General features: G+C 35.1%; 1 protein-coding gene across 4 annotated transcripts in view; it reads right to left on the bottom strand.

Moving 5' to 3' along the window:
- DPH6 (diphthamine biosynthesis 6) overlaps nt 1-24,545 on the bottom strand; it is a 176,165-nt gene that overhangs the window by 65,816 nt on the left and 85,804 nt on the right. For all 4 annotated transcript variants that reach the window (XR_011501217.1, XM_014847313.3, XM_044765199.2 and 1 more), the window contains exons 4-5: nt 15,954-16,027; nt 12,326-12,444 (exon numbers count right to left, since the gene is read on the bottom strand). Coding sequence is in view for 3 of the 4 variants with exons in the window: in XM_014847313.3 (XP_014702799.1) it covers nt 12,326-12,444; nt 15,954-16,027 (193 nt within the window). In the remaining variant the exon portion in view is untranslated. The remainder of the gene's footprint in view (nt 1-12,325; nt 12,445-15,953; nt 16,028-24,545) is intronic.

The following is a 24,545-nucleotide window of genomic DNA, read 5'->3' as shown; positions in this document are numbered from 1 at the left end:
CTGAAAGCTCAACTAGGTGACTCAGATGTGCAGCAAGGTTGAAAACCACAGTTTTAGAAACTTGGCCTGGGTTCCTGCTATATGTGTCTATGGAGAGGAAAATAGAAGAGGCGTAGAGATGTCTTTATTTGGCTGTGACAGTCCCAAATGTACTGCACCTATACACCTATAGGCTGTCCTCTACGATATGGAAATTAACTCTCAGGGGAGCAGAACATTTTGCCCTGAAAATGTTTCTATTCATCTCTATTATCAATTTATAAGCTGGTGCATATGAGACCCAACACATTAAACATATTTCTGAAAAAATACAGCAAGCCAGTTTGAATCAAAAGTCAGTCCTTTGTATCCCTGGGATCTAAGGATCCCAAATAAGACTTTGTTTCTGGCCTGTCCATGGGTGTAGCCCCTTGAATTCCTTATATTGATTAGGAAGGACTTAAAAGATGTTATTGCATTTTTAGTATCAATATTTAAAGAATATTTTTGAAAAGATTAAGGTAACTACTAGTAGAATGGATCCTTCTCAGAACAACAGAGAACATTTTAAAATATTCCATATAGCAAAAGGTAAAAAATAAAGGAAAGCAATAAATCATGAACAATTGATGACATAAAATAAGAAGAAAATTTAAGAAGTAACTTACTGATTATACCATATATTAGGTTTTAAAGCATTCCCTCAAAATTTCAAAGAATTGAAATAATCCTGAGTATGTTATCTGAGCAAAATGTGATTGAGCCAGAAATCAATTACACTAAATAAATAGAAAATCCTCATGTTTGGAAATTAACCAATACATGAAATTAAGCAATACATTTCTAAATAACCCATGGGTTAGAGAAGAAATTCCAATGTAAATTAGAAAGTATTTTGAAATAAGTGGTAATGAAAATACAGCTATAGCTGAAATTAGAGGAAAAATTAAAGCTTAAATACATATATTAGAAAACAAGCATGAAATTTAGTGAATATGTATGTATCAAGAAATTAGAGGGCCAGCCTGGTGGCACAGCGGTTAAGTTCATATATTCCGCTTCTCAGCGGCCTGGGTTTTGCTGGTTCGGATCCTGGGTGCAGACATGGCACTGCTTGGGAAAAGCCATGCTGTGGTAGGCGTCCCACATATAAAGCAGAGGAAGATGGGCATGGATGTTAGTTCAGGGCCAGTCTTCCTCAGCAAAAAGAGGAGGATTGGCATTAGTTAGCTCAGGGCTAATCTTCCTCAAAAAAAAAAAAATAGAAAATATTTCACAATATATACAAATATCAAATCCCTATGTTGTACACTTGAAATTAATAAAATGTTACGTCAATTATATCTCAATAAAAAAGAGATTAGAAATGATGAACAGCAAATTAACCCAAAGAAAGTATAAGGAAGGAATAATAAAGATGGCAGCAGAAATTAAAGAAATAGAGAATCAACATATAATAGAGAAAATGAACAAAATCAAAAGACAAAATCGACAAATCCCTTAAAGACTGATAAAAGCAAGGAAAAGAACAAATTACCAATTGGAATGAAAAAGATGACATCACTACCAGTCCTACAGATAACAAAAGGACAATGTGAAGATATTAGGAACTATTTTATACCTATAATTTTCAAAACTTAGAAGAAATGGGCAAACTCTGAGAAAAAACAACTTATCAAACTAAAATAAGAAATAGAAAATCTGAATAGTCTTAATCTAACAAAGCAATTGAATCTCTAATTGAAAACTTTCCGAAAAAGAAATCTCCATGTCCAGGTGGCGTAAGTAATTAGTACTTCAAAACACTGAAGAAAGATTTAATACCAATCTCACAGAAAATTTCAGACAATAGAAAAAGAGGAAACACTTCTAAGCTTTATAAGGCCAGGGTATCTTATTACCCACACCTGTCATTACTAGGAAAGAAAATTATAGGTCACTTGCTCCTAAGAACATACATGCAAAATTCCTAAACAGGGTACTCGGAAATTGAATCAAACTATACAATAAAAAGACAATTAATCATGGAATATTACATGACAATAAAAAGAAATCATAAAGATGAACCTTAAAAATATTTATTCCAAGTGAAAGAAGCCAGTCACAAAAGACCTCATATTGTAGGATTCCATTCATATGAAATGTCCAGAATAGGCAAATCTATAAAGATATAAAGATGGAAAGTAGCTTCGTGGGCCTTAGGAGTGGGATGGGAGGTAAAGATTAGGGGAAAATGACGAATGATTGCTAACGGGTACATGATTCTTTTGGGGGATAAAAAGATGTTCTAAAATTTGATTGTGGTGATGATTGCACAACCCTGTGAATATATGAAAAAACACTGAACTGTCTATTTTAAACTAGTGAACTGCATGGTATTTTAATTAGATATCCATAAAACTGTTAAAAAATAGTGTACAGTATATAATAGTTATATGCTCAGACAAAACAGATATAGAACTCAAAAAACAAGAGGGTGAATTCAGGAAAGCACCTGTAAACAATTCTTTTTAACTGTTCTCAGCAATCATATTGGTGGTGGTAGTATTAGCATTGTTATTCTGAGACTGTTTCATATGTTGCTTAACTTTTAATCTCTCTATTTATTAATATGCTGAATGCCAAGAGGAGTTTCCTGGAGCAGAACAGATTATTACTACTATTTACATACAACAAGCAGATAATACCATTTTGTCTCTTCTCTGCCCCAGCTCTTACCCCAGGAGCAAGGTGATAAGAATGAGACATAATCTTTCAAGTAATTGCCTCTATTGCAGGTAGGGAGTCCTGAAAAAATAAATCTGCATGTTTATTTGGGAAAAAGGAGACAGTTGTTTCCCCTCCTTCTGAGAGTTTCCTTGGAAAAGTAAAGGGAAGGACTTGTGTCTTCACACTTTGGAATATAAAAAAATCTCTCTAGGGAGGAATAAAATTTGTGTCTCCAGCTTTACAACCTAGGAGATGTCTCCAAGGTCCTGGTCTCATGCCCCGACCCTTGAAATGTAAACACATACCTCCAGAGAAGTAAATCTGTCTGGTGTTCTCACTGGCCATTCAGTCATACATTAAATTTTAATGCTTGTCTTTTAGCCTAGGTCCCAAGTTTCTGTAAAATTTGCTCAGAAAGCCCTAATTGTGCAGAAACATAAACATATTTTCTCCACAATGCCACACATGTAATGTGGTACAAAACAAATGAGAAATTGAGCTAAACTAAAAGAATGGATTGACGAATCAGACTCAAATAAATCTGAGACCTTAATCAATATGAAGTTTTACTGATAATTTAAAGAACGGAAGTAATCAAACAGCACAGCACATCAGGGAGAGGTCCAGGACCATCAAAACAGCTTTCCAAGTCCTTCTCTCTCACATTGGACATACTCTGGCCCAGGTTAGCATAAAAAGTGGATTAGAATTATAGTACCATTCTCCATTTCTTGCCCAACAAAAAGAACTTTTCTCATGCATATTCACATTCAGAGTGATTGGGGTAGTGATAGAGATTACTGTTCAGTAAGTTCTCGATTCCATCTGGTTTGAGGACATAACTAGATCCCAGTACAGGTTTTAACAGTCATTGGTTTTCAGATGTCACTATGCAACACGCTCTCTTCTGGACAACACAGTGTTGTTCCTTTATCTGTCCAATACCAACCAAAGCACCATGGAAAAGACAAATTCCCTTTACATCTGTTGCACCCGGGCCATTAGAAAACAAATTTAAAGGCCACACTGTCCAGTAATGTCCTACCATAATCTAGGATAACCATAGTATTCCCATAAATTGGCATCCTTAGCTTGGCTTCTGATACTCCTGGTCATTGATCTTTAAAAACAGCAACTTCCATAATGATTAGAATTCAATAGTCTTTCCTGGTTAAGGATACAGGCCCTCTTCCTGTACTGTTGACTGATATGACGTTCTATGAAAGTAAATACTCTATTAGTTCAATCATTTAAAGCTTTGTTGTCCCTCCAGGGCCAGTTCTAGATGCAGCCAGTCTCCTGGAAGAGGGCTCCCTCTAGTGTCTCTATTTGGACTAGCAAGTCCTTTTCATCCTGATGAGGTTTTCAGGAACATTATTTTGGTCTGATGTAGAACCCTAAGACCAGTACCAAAAATTCCTAAAGAACATCTGGCACAGCAGAGGCAATAGTAATCAAGCCACAACACGGGTCATTACCATGGTACATTAGTGAGATCTGTGCAATTTAGGAAAACGGTTTGCATACAAAAATAATTTAAGTCCCATGAGATTGTCAATTAGTATATTACACCAAATACAGCTCTGTCTGGGTGTCACATGTTTTGCTAAATGTACTTTACATAACTCCAGAGAAGAGTTATCAGTGATATCAATTCATTACATCTCTCTCAAATCTATCTCCCTCAAGGGTGATATTCCAATTTCCCTGAATGAATTCTATTTACATTCACATATTCTGTATTTGAAGGACTAAATCAAGCTATGGCTGGCAGTAGAAATCTGCTTTCCATTATACCTAGGTAGATGCCTCAGCAACATATTGTTTTGATTTATGTCCACAAAGAGTGCAAAAGCCCTATTGTTCAGAATTCTCCTATATAATTCATTAGTAATAGTCAAGTCATCAGAAAAATTATGAGAATGGTAACCACAGCCTATAAACCAATAATTGACTGGTAACTATAGTAAACTACCCTTACACTGAGTTATCAAATTGCACTCTGTAACTTTGTTGCTCCAAATTATCCAGGTGGAATCTTTAGGTAGAGCTTGTACATCAGCAACTTCCCTTCCCTGCAGAAAACAGGTCCAAGTTTTCTCTCAACAGTCGTTAAGTAGTCGGCATCAGATCTGAAAAGGATACCTAAGAGTATTATTCTCTAGTGGAGGCTCTGGCATGTAGGTCACACGATTTTGCCCCTCCATAGAATTGTAATCTACTTTTAAGTGCCTTTCCATCTCCTATGATTCCCTCCATTTCCATTTATTACCTGTTTTGACCCATATCCTTTACCTTGTGCTTGGTCTTTCTGGCTCAATAGATGTATTATAAACCCACAGGGTCAATAAAAACAGCAGTCTTGTTAACACTTCTCCTTGGACTCACTCCCAGGCTGATGCAACAGGATTTCACAGATAAAGAATCACAGGACACGTGGCCCTGTGTTTATACATAGGCCTTAATTTGTCTACATGGGTGAAGCTATGACATACCCCTAAGGGTCTTTAAGAATATGCACTGTCAATTTTGGTGGTATTAATACTGTGTTTTGTGCATTGATAATACTTTCCTTGGTACACATAACTTTCAACTCAGGCCTGGGACCAATAGATCAGGCAAAACGAAAGAAAAATTTTGTGAAATAGAAAAAATATATAGTTGTATACTTACATCGTCCCCCATCATCTCATTCCTGTGCTCCAATCCTAGAAATTTTCCCAGTAGAGTCTTGGCATTATTTCCTTTCACAGTCAATGTTAGTACAAAATCATTTAACTGATTAAGCTAGACTCTAATTTTTTTTACTTGCCATTTTAATTAACTAGTGCATCAACTGACCATTCCAATTTTCAATGACGCCACTGTTCTGAGGGTGTTAACAAATGCAACATGTCCATGAAATACTTCTTGTTCATTTCTGTGTATTTGTAGCAGTGAAATGTGTCCAATGGTCAAAATATATTGAAGGGATAGGGAATTGGTTGCTCCAATCTTCAACTGTACTTTCCAATGTTGTTCCTTAACAAGTTAAATAAAGCTTGGAGTAGAATAGGCATTATTCTAGTTAACACTCATTTGCAGTCCCTTACGGCTTCTGGTTAGAGGTCTAACAGAATCTACTTGCTAGCTCTATGCCAGTCCTTGTCTTTGGGGAATGTTATTCACTGCTATATTAATTTTCATTTTTAAAATCAGTTTTACAATAAAACTCACCAATTTTAAATTTCAGTAAATATATACAGGCATGTAACCACCATCACAATGATAGAGAACATTTCCACTGCTCCAGAAAGTTCATGAGAGAAGTTGCAGGCTGTCCTCTTCCTGCTTTGCAGTCAGTCCTTCTTTCAATCCCAGCACCTGGCAACCAGTGATTACCCTGTGTCTGTAGACTTCTCCATTAAATATGTCACGTAAATGGAATTTATAATATGGAGCTTTACTTGTATCCCACAGCTGTTCTATGTACTCTCCCTCCCCTCTTTCTTGCCTTCTTCTGGATTATTTTACAATATTCACTTTGCTTTCCACTACTGGCCTATTACCTATACACTTGTTTTATCTTTTTATTAGTTGCCTTACGGTTTCCATTTTACATCTTTAAGTTTTCACTCTACTGTCAAATCACATTATACTACATCATGTACAATTTAAGACTGTTACACACTGTACTTTCATTTCACTGTACTTTCCCGTCTTCTGTTATGTGTACTACTTTAACCATATATTTTACTTCCCATGTGCTCAACACAACTGCCATTATTTTTGCTTTATATAATCTATCTTTTAAAGTGATTCAAAAAGTTAGAATGGACTTAAAATTTATCTACTCTATTACTTACATTGCTCTTTGTCCCCTTGTGAGATTCAAATTTCATTATTATTTTCCTCCTGTCCAAAAACTTCCTTTAATATTACTTGTAATGGAGATCTGCAAGTAACGAACTCCCTCAACTTCTGTACATCTGAAAATGCCTTTATATGATCTTCATTTAGAAACTTATTTTTACCAGGAATAAAATTCTTGGTGACTTTTATTGATTTTCAGTATTTAAACATGTCTCTTCATCGTATTCCAGTCTACACAGTTTCTGAAGCAAAGTCTGTTGATGTTTTCATCTTTGCTTTCTGTATAGAATTAATCTTTTCACAGTGGCTGCTTTTAAGATTTATGTTTACCACTGGTTTTCAGCAATTCCATTATAATGTGCTTCGTGATTTTCTTCATGTTTCTTCTGTTTGGGCTTCATTGACATTTTGGATCTGTAGATTATAGTTTACATCAAATGGGAAAAACTCCTGCCCATTATTTCTTCAAATATTCACCCCATCCCCTTTCCTGGGACAATATACCTAGGTTAGCCAACTTGTTATGGTCCTACAGCTCATGGATTATGTGTTATTTTCAGTTCTTTCTTTCCTCTGTGCCTCATTTTTGACAGTTTCTATTTGTCTTTAAATTCACTCATCTCTTCTGCAATGTCTAATTGCAGGGTATTATTCATTTCACATAATGTATTTTTGAAGTTGTATTTGGGCCTTTTTACATCTTTTATTTCTTTCCTTATCATAATCATGTTTTCCTCTAGTTTTTTGAGCTTACTAAGCATATTTCTAAGAGCTGTTCTTGCCTGCTAATTCCAAATCAGGGTCTATTTTGATCAATTTTCTCAGCATTAATCAAATGTTCTTGCTTCTTTACATGTCTGATAATTTAGATGTAAGACATTATGAGTTTTATATTATTGTGTGTTGGATTTTACTGTATTCTCCTTTAAGTAGTTTTGAATTTTGTTCTGGTATGAGTTAAGTTATTTCAAATCAGTTTGGTCCTTTTGAGGCTTGCTTTCAAACTTTACCAGATCAGGTTCGCAGTAGCCTTTAGTCTAAGACTGGTGACTGCTAAGGTGATACCTGCTGCAGGACTCTACTGGTATCTCACGTATGATGAGGTCTTTCCACTGCTGGAAACGTGGACATTTCCAGTCTTATGTGAACTCTGGAAACTCGGCATCCTGCTTTTTCATGGTTCTTTCCCCAACAGGAGGCATGTCCCTTTCACACATATGCAGATCCATACTCAGCCCAAGACTGGAGGGAAGCTTTCTGCAGGTCTGCAGAGGTTTCTCTCCACGAAATCCCTTCTCTCTGGTATCCTCTCCCACAGAATCTCAGCGCTTGGCCTCTCTGAATTCTGATCTCTGTCTCCTCAACTCAGTGGAACTGCCTGGGCTCTGTTTGGGTTCTCTTCCCTGTGCTGAGCAGAAATTACCTCCAGGCAGTTAGCTAAGACAATGCTAGCACTGACCTCATTCATTTTCCTTCTCTTATGGATTACAATTTGCTTGTTTTTGCTCAGATCTCCACTCAAATTTATATTTCTTTATGGCGACTCTGTGAATAGGCACAAACAGTATTCCTACATGAGGAATATAGTTTTGCCTAAACCCAAAAAGCCCTGTTAGTCTCTGAGATTCTCGCTTATTAGTGAAGTCTGTGAGAAATATTAACTTAATTCTCACATTTTGAGGAATGCCCACCATGGTTGCTTCAGCCCATATAATTCTCAGGAATTTCAAAGACTGAGCTAGCCCTTGAATTTTAGCTGCATTTGTCAGCCAACCTCTATTTTTCAAATGGATAATATAGTCCTTGGGGCGGGCCCCGTGGCCCGGGGTTTCATTGGTTTGGATCCTGGGTGGGGACATGGCACTGACACATTGAGGCAGTGTCCCACATACCACAACTAGAAGGACGCACAACTAAAATATACAACTATGTACCTAGGGGATTTGGGGAGGAAAAGCAGAAAAAAAAGCAAGATTGGCAACAGTTGTTAGGTCAGGTGCCAAACTTTAAAAAAAAAAAAAAAATATATATATATATATATAGTCCTTAACTCCTTCCGAGTTTCTTCCTCTGAAGAGGCAATTCTTATGATTTTACCAATATAATGCACTAACTAGGTGTTAATGTTTTTCAAGTCCAAGTCTTACCTCACTGGATTGTGATGATGAATTCAAACATTACAGTGGCAACACAGTAAATGTATATTGGTTCCATTCTGTGAGAACAGAACAAATTGTGCACGGCTAGACTCTGAAACTGAAATTGAAAAGTAGGCATTGGCCACGGCTCTCATGGCATACTAGTCCTCCTGGTCCTTTTGCACTTCCTGTATAGTCTTTTTCTAGCAGGCACAGCTAAAGCAATCAGAGGAACTACCTTGCATAATCCTGGATAATCTATCATTAACCTCCAGGAACTAGAGAGACAGGACTGTTAAAAATGAGCAGTGATCTTCTAGTGACCTCCTGGAATTCTTTATTGCTTAGTGTTTACTACTAAGAAGGGCCTGGACAATTCCAAAGGTTCCCATCTAGCATCGCCAGTAAAAACTAGATGAAGGGCCAGACTTAGTAGACATCCCCTGTAAAACGGTAAGGGCAACATACCCTGTTCACCCATAACAACCATACCAATTATGCATTCAGGTAAAGGTGAAATAACCGCAGAAGAGGCTCTCCAGTTACATTTTACAATTCTTAACCTTAGTCCTACTTTGGTTTTCTCCACTACAACATCTCTATACACAGCTAGCGTTGCTTCTGATATAGTCCTGAATTTGATTTTAAAATATCATGAACTCATGAGGTATCAGATATACACATACGCACATACAACCATATCATTTCCCATTAAAAGAAATCAAGGCTTCTTGAAGAAATGGATATTCTAGGTCTGGGTCAGAAAATGTACAAGATGATGCTATATGTTCATAGCAGCACTATTTATAATAGTGCCAAACTGGAAACTACCTACATGTCATCAATGATAGGATGGACAATTAAATTGTGGTATATTTCCATAGTGGAACACTGTACTATAATGAGAAATAAACAAACTATTTTTTAATAGTTTTTAATATCATTTAATAATAATAATTATTAATATTATTTAATAATAAATTATTTATTTTATTAATATTGTTTAATTATATTTATTAATATTATTTAATAATAAATAGAAAGAAACTATTGCTTCTTTCAATAATGTGGATGCATCTCATAAATATAATGTTAGCCAAAGAAGACAGACACAATAGAGAATATACTGTATGATTCCCTCATATAAAATTCAAAAACAGGAAAAACTTATCTACAGTTTTAAGTGTCAAGAGAGCTGTTACCTTCAGGAGGACAAGTATTGACTAGGAAGATATTACTAATGTTCTATATCTAGAGTTAGGTATTGATTATATAAGTATGTTCACTTGGTGAAAATTCATCAAGTTGTACACTAAGAATCTGTGTACTTTTTGGCATTTATGCTATGATTCAATAAGTTTACCTAAAAACAAAATGAAACACGAAGCAGATCTACATTTATTGATGTGGAAAAAGTCTCCAAGACATACTGTGAAGTGAAAAAGGCAAGTTGTCCATCGATGCACAGAGTAAGACACCATTCATGTCACATTTAAAAGCCCATACAACAATCATAGCATTTCTACACATACATACACACACACCAAAAGAAAAGTGATCTAGAAAGCTGAGCAGTCATCATTCTGGTGTATATCTCTGGGAAAGTGAGGGGTTGGCAGGAGAGAGGAGGACAAAAAATAGATGGAATCTTTTCTTTATCTACGAAAATTTAATATTATATAGCAAGATTGTTTTCATGTAATATTCATATAACTAAAAATAAATATTTCTAAATGGCAAGTTTGTTCTTAATCCAATGTGCAAATGGGTCTTTAAATAAGTCTAAAAACCAGAAACTCCTTTAAACAGTAAGCTGTTACGTAAAAATTTCAAGAGTTCACTGATGCCTGTAAGACATCAAGGTTATATAACACAATTATTAGAAATATATTTCTATACATCCATGTAGAACCAACCCATTTATAAGACCATTCTGTAATCTAATGGGCCACAAACTTTGCTCATCCCCTTTCCCTATGGAAAGATTCTATTGTCCTATTTTTTGTTTAAAACCTTTTCGGAAAATTTTAAATGGGAGGAAAAAAGTTTGAAAACCTATATTGCATCATTTGTATGTTTCTGTGTCTCTAGAAGGAATGTGCCATTCAATAAGCCTTTGTTTAACACTGTTCTCAAGAATAACTTTCATCTTTGCACACCTATAGGTAATCAATAGAAAACTGTGCTGTAAATGTTAAAATCAGATCTATACTTTTGTCATCGGGATGCCAAGGACAACTTAGCTCAGTTTTATTCTTTACCCAAAAGTTTAATACAGTTAATCACCATCTCTAACCCCTACACAGAGGCGCACACGCATACACACACACACACACACAAAGACACGCAATATGAATTACATACTACGATAAAGGTGTCAATAAGGTCATATTCTATGGCTCTGTCTTTCTAATGAGGCAGGTTCTCTCTGGGTTCTTATCCACTCCATTCTCTAGTACTAAAGGGATAAAATGTGTACTGTCCAGTGAGATGTCACATGAACTTCATTACAGAACTACGCAATCTTAGAAAATCCAAAAAAGAGAGCGAGCGAGGAAAAAAAGCAAGAAAGCATACTCTGTATAGATCTACATAGAAACTCATATGACAAATATATCTATAGCAACAACTTCAACCATAAAAGTCGCTGAGCAACCTTTTCTCAAAAATGAGAACACAACACCACCTCAGTCTTTCTTTTTTTTACCAGCTAAGGAGATCAACTGCAGGTTCTCTAAATAAGGCTTTCCACTAAAGACTACATCTTGACTTCAACAGAAGAGAGTATAGCTTGGTGTTTACCCCAGAGAAATATTATGGGATCTTTGTTTTAATGCTGTTTAAAACGTGAATTTGTCTATATAATCTTCCACAGCTAGAGACCTTGTTATCTCAGAGATCAGCAAGGTAAACACTCTCAAATGAGGTACAAGATTTAGGCTTTGAGAACTCTGAGCCTCCAGGGCATTTACTATAACAGGTTCACGAAATAAATGTATTGAGCTCAAACCCTATGGTTTCTTGAAAATGAATATAACTATAAAAATTTAAAACAATAAATTAAATGAGTTTGTATGTAATATCCATATTTGAATCAGATTACTACCTGCCTGTTGTGTCAGTGCTAACTGATCTAATGACATTCTCTCAAACATGATTCACTCGCCATCCACAAGAAAAACTCACTATCCTGCTTATTTCTGATACCACAAACAAAGCCAATCATTCTATTTTAGCATTATTCAAAATATGTTTTAAAAAAGCAAGGAAAATATCATGCGTTGTGCCAAACAAGATTTTAAGAAGCTTCCAAAAAAAAAAAAAATCAACCTATATTTTCTGTTTCCTATGAACCTGAATCCCAAATTCTATAAAAAGAACTTAAATTGAAGGACCATAATACAATACTAGTTTTAGAGGCAGTTATATATATATAATAAAAAAAAAAAAGATGAGGTCACCATTAATCACTTTGGTAAATGGTCAAAAGCCCATTTTAAAACTTCTCCTTACTCAATTTCTTCAGCTTGTGACTCCACATTTTTATATTCTAAATCATTTTTCCTTTTTTTGCTGTAATTTCTTATTAGTGAACTCAGAGTATCTTTGTGGTAACAGACAGCTCCCTTGAAAGTCTGGCTACATACCCAAAGCGGCTACTTTGATGATGATTGCTTGAATGTTAGATGATATCATCTCTCGGAGCAAATCTTCTTGCTTTCTCTGCCACAGGTACGCTAAAGGCTGGAGATCAAGCCTTTTACACCTATAAAAGAAAAAGAAAATAAATCAGATGATATCTTAGTTCTATACTTGGATCTATACCAATTACTTTGATTTTAAACATAATGCTTCTCTCAAGGATTTTAGCATTTAAAATGCTTTAAAAAGCATGTTGTGCATAATGAAGTTTATATATACAACACAAACATATTTAATTTCCATGAACTATGTATAAACAGATAAAAATGAAATCTCCAGGCAGATTACAAATATTAATTTTAGTAAGACTCTAAGTTTAGAAATCTATGCAAAAAAGCTTCCAAATGCCAATGGATGACTATTCTTGTTTTTAGAACTTCCTTGGGTATCAAACTTGTGAAGCATATGCAAAATTGGCAAGTAAATTTATCCTAATAAAATAATATTTTGATTAAATTTATAATACCTATGGTTACATGAACTATTCTTAGATCTACTAACTTGGAAAATTTTTAAGGATTTGACTCTGAGTGAAAAGAAAATAATAAGAACATAAAGTACAATATATTGAGCACCTAATATGCTGCAGGCATTGTACTATATATTTTATATTATGGTTCAGTAGAAAGAATATGGGTTTTGGAGTCAAGACAAATCTGAGTCTGAAACCTACCTCTGTACTCACCAGCTGCTTGACTTTGGCAAGTCAACTAAGCTCTAGGTCTTTAATTTCCTAGTTCATAAATAAGGACAAAAATATTTCCTTTCAAAGTTCTTAAGAAGATTAAGAGATTAGAAAATGAAGCCATCCTTTTCTCTTCTCTTCTTCACATTCTTCATGCAATCTACCACACTGTAGAATATGATTACTCCTCACCAATACCACTGCTAACACCCTGGTCTGAGCCACCATTCTCTCTTCATGTCAATATCCTCCTAACTTCTCTTCCTGCTTCCACCCTTGCCTTTTTAAAATCAGTTTTCAATAAAGCAGCCAGTAGGACCCTTTAAAACATAAAACAGATCATGGCATTCCTCTGCCCAAAATGCTCCCCATCACTCCTAGTAAAAGTCCTTGCAATAGATGGACACAGATCTCACCCTGGTTAGTTCTCATACCTCATCTACACTCTCCCTTCCTCCAACCCACCCGCCCTGGCCTGTCCACTCTTCCTTAATATACCAGCCATGCTCCCTACCTTCTTCTCTTGCTTTATACTTTTGTGTAAATGTCACTTTCTCAAGGAGGACATAATTGATTAATCGATTAAAAGTAATATAAAGAATGCAGTACAATGCCTAGATAAAACAGTTATTCAATAAATGGTAGTCAAAGCCAAGTGACTCATCCAAGTCACACAGTAAGTGGCTGAGACCAGATTTCAAATAAAAAATATAGATCTCAAATCTATCATCTCTAGTGTCTGTAAGGTTGCCTGGCTGACTACTCCAGCCACACTGATAAATCTCTTTTTCTCACAGAAAATCCCAATACTCAGTAAATGTACCATATGTTTGGTTATTTACTCATACATGGCCTCAAAAAAAATCACTATTTTTTTCATGTATATACACCCTGACTTTCAAAGAAACCAAACTTTACTTACTACAGAGACTACTTTATATAAATTTCCTTTTAAAATGTCCCAAAACATCTAAAGGAATATTGATGCAGTTAATAAACACAAAAATAACAAAATTGAAACTACCCATATAACACAAGCAGTACAGTTATTGCTGTCTTCTCACCAATGTTTAATGCCTACTAATCAAACTAGTCTCTCCACTTTTTTTAGCTAAGATTTTTTTCTTTTTACCAAAAAAAATTTATTTCTTCCTCCCTGCCCTTATTGCAAAGTTCTTGGTTGTTGCTTTGATATCTGCAATCTTTTGACTATTTTTGGACTTACGTCAAACTTCTTTACCTATTTGAATTTTTTAATAGTTCAAAATATCACGGCTCACATACACTTCCTCTGTAAATTATTGTTGCATTTGAACTTGTGACATTTATTAAATGTTTTTTATTTGGAAAATATAATGATGCAATACAAACTACAAATTGAAGATAAACTAATTTGAAACCAAGCTTGTAGACTAGTGGACTCCCAATTACATTGCTTTAAAATTTTTGAGGATAAAATTGTTGCAGATATGCTTTATGCTATTAAATCTGGGCCTTTTAACCATGTGTTGAAAATCTTGCCTCTCTCCATGGGTATGCTTTGGGCCTTTCTGCCATAATGATATAAGGCAGCCTCCTAATCAGGAGCATATTTTCATTTGACTTTTTAACTTTCACAAATAGATGTCGGCCCTACCTACAATTTGGCTACCCATTAAGCCATGTGACCTAAAACTTGATGAGAATACTATTATTTCTAACATATGGCTTAGGGATATGCAATCCATCTCCATCTATACATCAGTTGTTTCAAAATGTAGACAGGCAGAATGTAAGGAAAACTTCTTTTAAAATACACCTTTGACTTCTACCTCCACTCTCTGTTCTCCAGAGATTCCGATATATCCCCAAATATGAGATTATCATATTCCCTTTCACTTAATTATACTTTGCCCTGCATTCCCATTATTTACTTTTAAAATTCCGTATTTTTAACTGCCTTAAATTCAACGTGGAATTAGAAAATAAATTAAATAAAAAGTAAAACTTAAGTTTGCAAGTCTACTAACATGTTTCTTTGTCAAGAATATGAAACTATTACATAAATACAGCCCTTATTTCCATCTATTCTTTTGAATGGCAAAATTATTTATTTCCAGGTCAAGTTGTGCTCAAGATTAATATTGGAGTCCACATTTTTTTGCTAATATAATTGTGTGTAAAGTTGTTGTACAATATATTATTTGTCCAAATACATTAAAAATACAAAATAAATTTATTCCGGTGGTGTTTCGCCAAGTCAACTTTACATAATCAGTAGTATCATTTGACGTTACAGGTTTTGAATAGATCAGTGGCACTAACTGTTTTGGTATCTGTAGATATAGACAATGTTTTACTAGTGCTACATCCTTTGGGGGTGAGAAAGATGGGGCCAGCAACAGTCTAAAAATTCTTTGAAAGTTGAATGGCTTTACTTATATGTATTTCAATCATATGAATATTTTTGGCCAAAAACAGAATTCCAAGGATCAAAGAAGGGGAGATTCCTTAATAAGTTATTTTTTTCTTTACAATATTACTGCAATTCTTCTATTAGCTCCTGATTTTTACTACAAATAATGACGAGTTAAAAGAGATTAAAAGGGTGTACTGATTCAAATAAGGAAAAATTGACAACAATACTTTGACTTTAAAAATCTTTGTCTCAATTTTTTATTACAAATAATTTATTTTTCCTATGGTAAGTTAGGGTTTTCTCCATGTGTGGTATAAAGATAGAAAGTAAAAGTACAACATTTGCCACTTAGGTAAATACATCCAGTTAGTTCCATGGGGCATATAGAATATCATATCTATTTATTATTGGATACAATTATATTTTTCATTTATTCACATTTTTAAATCCATGTAATTTTAAAATATAGGACAAATTAATGCTCTCTTACACATTTTCTACTCGAACACGCTGATAGTCAGAAAGTATGGCACCTACTGATATCCCCTCTACTTCTTCTTTTTCCTGAAAATAAAGGAAAAGATTTAACTTTAGAAATAAATGAACATGCGGTTCTGCATCTGCTCTGAAAATTACAAATGAACTGTGTCTCATCTAGAAAACCAACTTGAAGCAGAGTAATTTACTGACAATGCACTTCACATTCGGGAAAAAATACCTACATTTAAGTCATCCTCTTAGCTGTGGGGAAAATAATTGTTCTTTTTACTTAAAATCTAAATATCTAGAGATCATTTTTCATGCAGAAGACAAAGACTTAGACAGCACTTCCAAAATGTTTTCTCACTTAACATATTTTTAAAGACTTACTAACGTTCGATGGAAACTTTTGAGAAATTTCTATTTAAGATAATATTTTCCCAGATTAAGTAGCTTTTTCAAAAAGTCAAGCAATGGTATAAGTAGATAAGGGAACATATAATTTTTAGCTGTATTATAGAAAATAATGATTGACATAGGAGCATACAGGAAGCAGAGATGGTAGAGCCATTGCCTGGATAACAGTATAGCACAATGAATAACAAATTCTATGATGGGAAGGAAGAAATGAATTATTATCAACAGAGTTACAACTGAGAACATCCAGCAATATATCCAACAGAGTCCCACAGGAAAGAAGACTAGTCTATCCAGCATGCTCATTAATGACCTGGAGGAGAATGTAAATTCAAATATGATCAAGTTTGCAGATGATACAAAGCTAGGATGGATTAAGAAGGAAAGAAAAGAAGATCAATCAAGTATACAGATGGATATGGACAACTTGGGGATTTGAAAGGACAGCTCTAAGATGAGATTTAATGTAAAGAAGTATAAGATAATACACTTAGGGAAGAATAATACACAATACAGGTAAAATCTAGGGAATTGTTATCTAGAAAATAGATATGAAGAAAGTGACTAGGGGGTAATTACTAATAACAAATTGAACAGAAATTCTCTGAATAGGGATAAAAAGAAAATCCATCCTAGCATATGGAGTACAGAAGAAATTACTTCAGAGAGATGACTTCATTATTAATACTCTGGTCTTCCCAAACTTGGAAACCTACAAAGAACAACAATAATGTTCCACATAAAAACAAACGTAATGCTTCAAGACATACTGAAATAACCCAGTATGTCCTAAAACGATTCCATAATAAATAAACAAACATGTACAACAGGAATCTCTCATCTTCAGAGATAAAGCCAACTTAAAATTTCCCTTCAAAAATGATAGAGAAATATCAGCCCAAACCTCCCCAAAATAAAATGATTCTTTCTATTAGATAAGGTTTCCAGGAAAAGAGCTATTTCCTTTACTTTCCTATTTCAGCAACTTTGTGAGAACACTTGCTTATAACCTTTCTCTAACCTTCCTAGCCATTTTCTTTTCATAAAAGACACTGTATTCATTAGAAAAAATCAAGGCAGACTGTTCCTCATTAAATGCAAATATGGCATAGATCAGAGTAGTGAACAGTGTTATCAAAAGATCAAAATTTCACTTATATTCTTATACCACATAGTTGTTTACCTGAAGTTCTGCTGTTCGAATATATAAAGTACTGAATACCATATATGTATGTGTATGTATGTGTGTGTGTGCATTTCTCTATAGATCATGGAAACAAAGACGAGAGCTACTGGTGTTTTTCTTTCTTAACTAAGTCAAGCCACTGTTAAATAATAATTAGCATTTATTATCCATTTAAAATGTGCTAACATTCTATGATTCTCATTTAATGCTCACCACAACCCTAAAATAATTACTATTTAATTCTTAGTCTACACACATTCTCTGGAATCCTCTTCTATTTCTCTCTCTTTTATATTTTATTTGATAATACCTATTTAATCAGCTGTAGAATTATATACCCTGCTGAATTCTAACTATTCTTCAAAACTAGGCCTAAATATAGATCATTAATTTTTTTAATGTGAGAATCTTTATTTCAACAAATAAGTGCAATATAAAAATTTGACCTGAAAAGTAAAAAAAAAAAAAAAAAACCAAGTAAAAATAAATACATTTACAAATTATTGTAGAAATAATACAAAAGAGAGTTAAATTTCTCAAGGGGGAAAAAACAAAATGTGTCCAATTGTATAAAGCCTCTTCCCTTGTAAGAAGTGGCGATAAGGCTAAAGACTCAGTTTGGTTTCACTGCTGAAAAATATACAAAATAACTTAGAAAAATCAGTCAAAGTCAGACATTGTGAGTCCACTACTTGTACCTGCCTACTCTTGATCTGAGAAAAGCTGGTAATCACAGTACATGGTGGAGCTGACAATAAACAGCCAAGACTTCTCCATCTGGGAGTCCATAATCTAAATATAGATGTAACTAACAATTTGTTCACCAATCACAGTTACTACCACCCAATAGAAATCCAGCCCTATCACCTACTAGCTCTGTGATTTTTAAACAGGTTATATAATTTCTCTGTGTTTCAGTTTCCTTATTCATAAAGTGAGGATAATAATAACTCCTGTTTTCTAAGGCTATTGTGATACTGAGTACAATAATCCAGATATATAACAGTGTCTAGCACCTACTAAGTCATCAGTAAATATTTTCTTCTGACAGTATCATAATCTTCTTCATTATTACTACTACTTCTATAATTACTCTGTTACTGATTCTTCTATTACTACTTCTGACTACTACCACCACCACTATCACTTATTATGGGATAAAGGCCTAACTTGACATACAAAGCCCTTCATTCCTGGGTGGTAACCTCTTGCTCATTATCACTTCTCAACACTAGCCTACTAACCTGTGATTGTTAATTTTATGTATCAACTTGACTGGGCTAAGGGATGTCCAGATAGCTCGTAAAACATTATTTCTGTGAGGATGTTTCTAGAAGAGAGTAGGATTTGAATTGGCAAGCGAAGTAAAGAAGATGGCCCTAATCAATCTGAGTGGGCATCATCCAATCTGTTGAGGGTCTGAATAGAACAAAACGGCAGAGGAAGGACGAATTTGCTCTCTGCTTGAACTGGGACATCCACCCCTTATGACTCTCAGACATCGGGATTCCCGGTTCTTGGGCCTTTGGACTTGGACTGGAATTTACATCACTGGCTCCCCTATTTCTTGGGCCTTTGGGTTTGGACTGGAACTACACCACCAGCATTCCCGGGCCTCCAGCCTGCAAATGGCAGAACACGAGACTTCTCAGCCTCCATAATCAGAGGAGCCAATCCCTCATAACAAATCTCTTTCTATATATATTTATATATTGTATTAGTTCTGTTTCTCTAGAGAACCTTGACTAATACATCACCCTTGACATTCAACTCTGCAGTCCTGTTACAACAAACTTTTCCAACGCAGTGAATCCTGAATAACCCAGGGATAAGAAAGACTTCTGTTGAATCCTTAACCATTCAGAACATACTAACTTCAAAGAAAGCCAAACAGACCTTTAAAAGATAAAGATAAGGGCCGGCCCATGGCGCAGCTGTTAAGTGCACAGGTTCCGCTTTGGCGGCCCAGGGTTCACCGGTTTGGATCCCTGGTGTGGACATGGTACAGCTTGGCACGCCATGCTGTGGTAGGCGTTCCACATACAAAGTAGAGGAAGGTGGGCAGGGATGTTAGCTCAGGGCTAATCTTCCTCTAAATAAATAAATAAATAAATAAATAAAAAGATAAAGATCTATCAGATAGTCAATCTGCTCTAAACTCAAGCTAATATAAAGCTAAACTCAAGCATTGACCCATGCCCCATATTGTTTTGGGGAAAAAGTAAATTAACAATAGTAGCAACATAACAGCAATGGTAGTGTCAGCAGAGAAACAAGCGAAAATGACTGCTAGAATAAAAGATATACTGAGGCAGCATAAATATAGAGCCAAAGAAGTCACCTTGTGACATACCTGAAATAAAAATGAATGTGCTGCAGAAAACAGTTAATATCGAACCCGGGACCCAGAAATTTGGCCAGATTCAAACCAACATCCTCTGATCCAATTCCATACACACTAAGCAACCTTCAGACTCTAATTTAGGTTGCCTTATTACTTTCAAACCCAGAAAGATTATGCTACTCCATCAAAACAAGCATTCTCATCTATTTAACACATATGGTATACATTATAAATTAATGAATTGGCATTCTGGCTTACACATTAGTCTTAAATGAACTTGGTTTGTATTAGTCTATACTAGAGAGACTGATAACTTCTTGGTACATTGTCAAAATCAAGTCTCCAGCCTGGAGAGCTATACCACAGTGCTCACCAAAATAATATCACCAAGCTTAACCAGCCATGTAACCCCCTTCAACAATAATGCTAACTGTCATGGTCATCATTCTTTAATTGTTCACTTAATGATAAAACATACAACCAAAAATATTTTATATGTCCATGCTATGTACCAGTTTCATAAATAAGATTATCCTTACTGTTGGGAGGTTTGGGCACCAAAATGAAGTAATCGAGAAAATGACATGAAAGTGAGAAGCTGGGGAAAGTTTCACAGAGCAGGTAGCTTTAGGGCTTAATCATCAAGGACACACTTGATTTTGTTGAGAAAGGGAAAAATGGTAGTGGGAAACAATTCAGACAGAGTGAAGAACACGAGCCAAAGCAATAAAATGAGGGGCTTGGCACATACGTGATAGTCATCCAGGTGTGGTAGCTGCAGTTGAAGCACACATCAAGAAGTGAAAGGGAAAAAGTCTGGAAAAGTAAGTTGAGATTAGACTGTTCTGAAATGTAGCGTGCATCCTGAAGGCAATCGAGAGCCCCTATCTGTAGGATTTTTTTTAATCTACTCTATTGAGGTACAATTCACATATAGTAAACTACATCCATTTAAAGTGCACAATTCAATGAGTTTTCACAAATGTATACACCAGTGAAACTGCCACCACAACCAAGATACAAATCATTTCAGTTATACCCAAAAGACCCTTTGTGCCTCTCTGCAGCCCAATCCTCTCTTCACACCTGGTTTCAGCAACTACTCATCTGCTTTATGCCATTATACATTAGTTTGCATTTTCTCAAATGTTATATAAATAGTATCATACAATATGTATCCTTTTGCTTCTAGCTTCTCTCACGAGGTATAATAATTTTGAGACTGATCCATGTTGTGTATATCCACAGTTCATTCCTTTTTATTCCATTTTAATTCACTGTATGGATATATCACATTTGTTTATCCATTCACTTGCTGATGGATATTTGGGTTGCTTCCACTTAGGGTTCTTATGAATAAAGCTGCTATGAAATTTCTTATATGTCTTTGTGTGAACATATGTTTTCATTTCTCTTGGGTCACTAAGGATCTTAAGAAGTAAGATATGATCATATTTACAAGTAGAAAGATAAACCTGGTGACAGTGTGAAGGATAGACTAGAGAGTAGAGAAAGAGAAGAAGGAGCCTAGTCTGAAAGAACTGAAGAATGGAGATAAGAGGCCAAATTCCAAAAACAATTTAGGGATAAAATTAATAGGACTTGAGAACCATGTGAACAGAGACAAGAAGCATACATAAAGGGTGGGACTAATGATTCTAGTTTATGTGACTATTAGCCAAGAAAGGACATACATGTCTTAAAAGAAAATACTGAGTTTATTTAGCTTTGTATATGTTGTGTTCAGTTTGTTTGCTAGGTATCCAAAACAGATAAGACTATTTATATTGAATACTCTGGTACTCAACAGAGTATAGAGAAAGATGTGGTGTTGTCAGCATATAGGAGAACTTGAAGCCACAGGAGCAAACGAGGACCTCAAGGAACAGCACATAGAGTAGGAAGAGGGCTCAGTGTAAGACTGCGAGGGTACGGCAAAATGTAAGGAGAGGGAGAAGTAGGAGAATTCAGTGAAAACACTGGAAAAGAGTGGTCATGATAATAAGAGACACAACCAGGATACAGTAATGGTGTGTGCACAAACATGGAGAGAATTTCGATGAATAAGAAGGAAGGATAAAGTAACAATATTCCCAAGTGCCTAGTATATACCAAGATTTGTGATAGGTACTTCATATATCTTATCCCAGTTATTCCAAAATACTATTAAACTGATTTCATATGTGAAAAAACAAGGAGATTAACCCGTTAAAGTTGACATAGCTGGTCAGTAAACTAACCAGCTTTAAATTGAAGCCTGTCTGCTAACTACACCTGTGCTCTTCCTTATATCCACAGAAACATAGGCTGTAGAAAGTTCAACAGAACCACTGTATTTCAGAATTAGGAGGTGAGTTATGATTACTGAGGGGAAAGCTTCAGTCATACTTGATGAAAGCAAGAACAAAACATTTGATATATATCATTGCCAAATTCTTCAAAGAATGAATTTCGGATCCTCAGTGAAATAAATATTATTAACCAATCAAGAAATATATAATGCTAAATTCAACACAATTCAGAAAATTTGGAGAGTTGAACACATATCAAATTACATTCCTGTGATCAAGATGATCAAAAGGTAATCAAGTAGTTAAGACAAAAGGCGAAGAAAATAAAAACAAAAAAATAATAATGTCAGTAATAGAGAAGTCAGAGACAAAGACCGGATCCTAAACAGTCTGGCACATTGCTAAGCCACAGGGGCTCTTAAACACAAGTGCAAACTACTCAGTTTAGGCCATTACCATTATCAATGATGGATGTGTAAGTTCAACTCAGGAAATGAGAAAGTCAGCAACAGCATCACTGAGCACTAGAAACAGCAGTGCATAATGTCATTAAACATTTATATTAGTTACTGTTCTCAACAACGCACTAAGGTAGATTATCATTATCTTCTTTGTTTTGCAAGTAAGGAATGCAAAGAGATTTTTACAAAATCGACTATGACTATATTAGCCAAGCAGACATCACAAGCTCATTTGTTGCTTAGATGGATCACCTCTTTCCCCAATCTTTGTCAACAGGAAACACACATGCAAGACTGCTGAGAAGCTAGTCCTATCAGTACATGGCCAATTGTGACAATTACAGAGGGCACTTGCAAAAGCAAACACAAACTGGTACACACACAGCTTCGTTATTACACCTACTTGTACATGAAAGGACAGTTATACCAAGGATTTATTCAGAAAGAGCCAATATACCAACACTTTAAGAATCCAAGGGCTGAATACAGATGGTCAACCATGCTTCTCAGAATACATTTTTAATTGTTAACGTGGAAGAATCTCAGCAATGTTTCTCCATTGAGGCTAGGACTACGTAGCAAACAGCTGATTTATTCAAAACAGGGAGTGTCAGTATGCGTGCACATGCACACACATGCTGTACATGTATAAATAGAGCCTAGCCTTTTGCCTTTTAAAGAAAATACAAGGAATTTAGTTGTAATAAGGTTTCCTCTTAAGGAGAGAAAGACAAGCCTTCTTTGGAAAGATATACAGTACACCGCTAACGGTGATGACTTACCCTGGAAAGCAGGACTGAGCGAAGAACAGGGATAGGGGTAGGGACTTCCACTTTTTGCTTTTTACACCTTATATTTCTTGATTTGTTTTAAACCAAGAATATGAAATAGGAAATTTCTAAAAATTTACATTAACAAGGGAAAAAAGGAAATATTCTTGAACAAATTATTCAGTTCTACATAGAAGGAAAGCTATATTTCTCCTCCAACGTTTCAGCATTTGAGTACCCTAGGTTAAACACTTTTGAATTCTGAGTTAGATTACAGCAGAAAAACAAGGATAAAAAAGACTTCAGTTGAAATGTTTCTGGAGAAGAAGACAGGAAGTAGAAGGCGACTTCAGGTCTAGAAGCTTGACAATAGCCATGAAAAGCATCAATGTCTTTCCCTGGACAGATTCTAGTGCCTATCAAACCCAAAACCTATATATGGCTCCATAATACCAGTTTTGGTAAGCAGAAAAAAAACACCACCACACTGGGTATAAGAAAAGCTGCTGCATCGAGGGCGAGAGAGGAGAGAACAGAGGAGCCAAGATACGGAGAAGATAATTTTGGAAAGAAATTTATCACAGGAAAAAAAGTGAAGTTTTAGAAACTATCATGTACACAAAATAGAATTTAAACAAACAAACGGGTGAAATAAAAGAAGAGAAAAGAAAATAGTCTGAAAAGAAAGGCAAGCAAAAATAACAAGAGAACTAGACTTTTTAGAAAGGACTCTTAAAAGGAAAAATACAATCACAAAAATGGCATGAGAAGTTACAAAGATCCAGAATGTATAACACAAGAAAACAAATAGCAAGGTGGAAGATACAATGAAGACACTTGCTCAGATCACAGAAGAAACAATAAAAAAAGATAAAATTTTGTACAAAGAGATAAAATAAGGGTGAAGGGGGAGAGAGCAGAAATCCAGTAACTGTAATTAATCTTGCTAAAGGAGAAAAAGAATGAATGAAATACAATAAATCATCAAGGATATTAGGAGAAAATATTGCTAGATGAAGACAGACCTGAGTCTTAACAGAGAACTAGTAAAATTAACAAAGAAGGACCAATCCCTGGACATAGGCTGCCAAAGCTGCATTTTCGAGACAAATGAAGACTAACTCTAAGAAATA

This window comes from Equus asinus, chromosome 2 (genome assembly GCF_041296235.1).
Source record: "Equus asinus isolate D_3611 breed Donkey chromosome 2, EquAss-T2T_v2, whole genome shotgun sequence".
Taxonomy (NCBI): domain Eukaryota; kingdom Metazoa; phylum Chordata; class Mammalia; order Perissodactyla; family Equidae; genus Equus; species Equus asinus.
The sequence above is the reverse complement of the archived record's forward strand: the minus strand, read 5'-3'. Positions and strand labels throughout refer to the sequence as shown.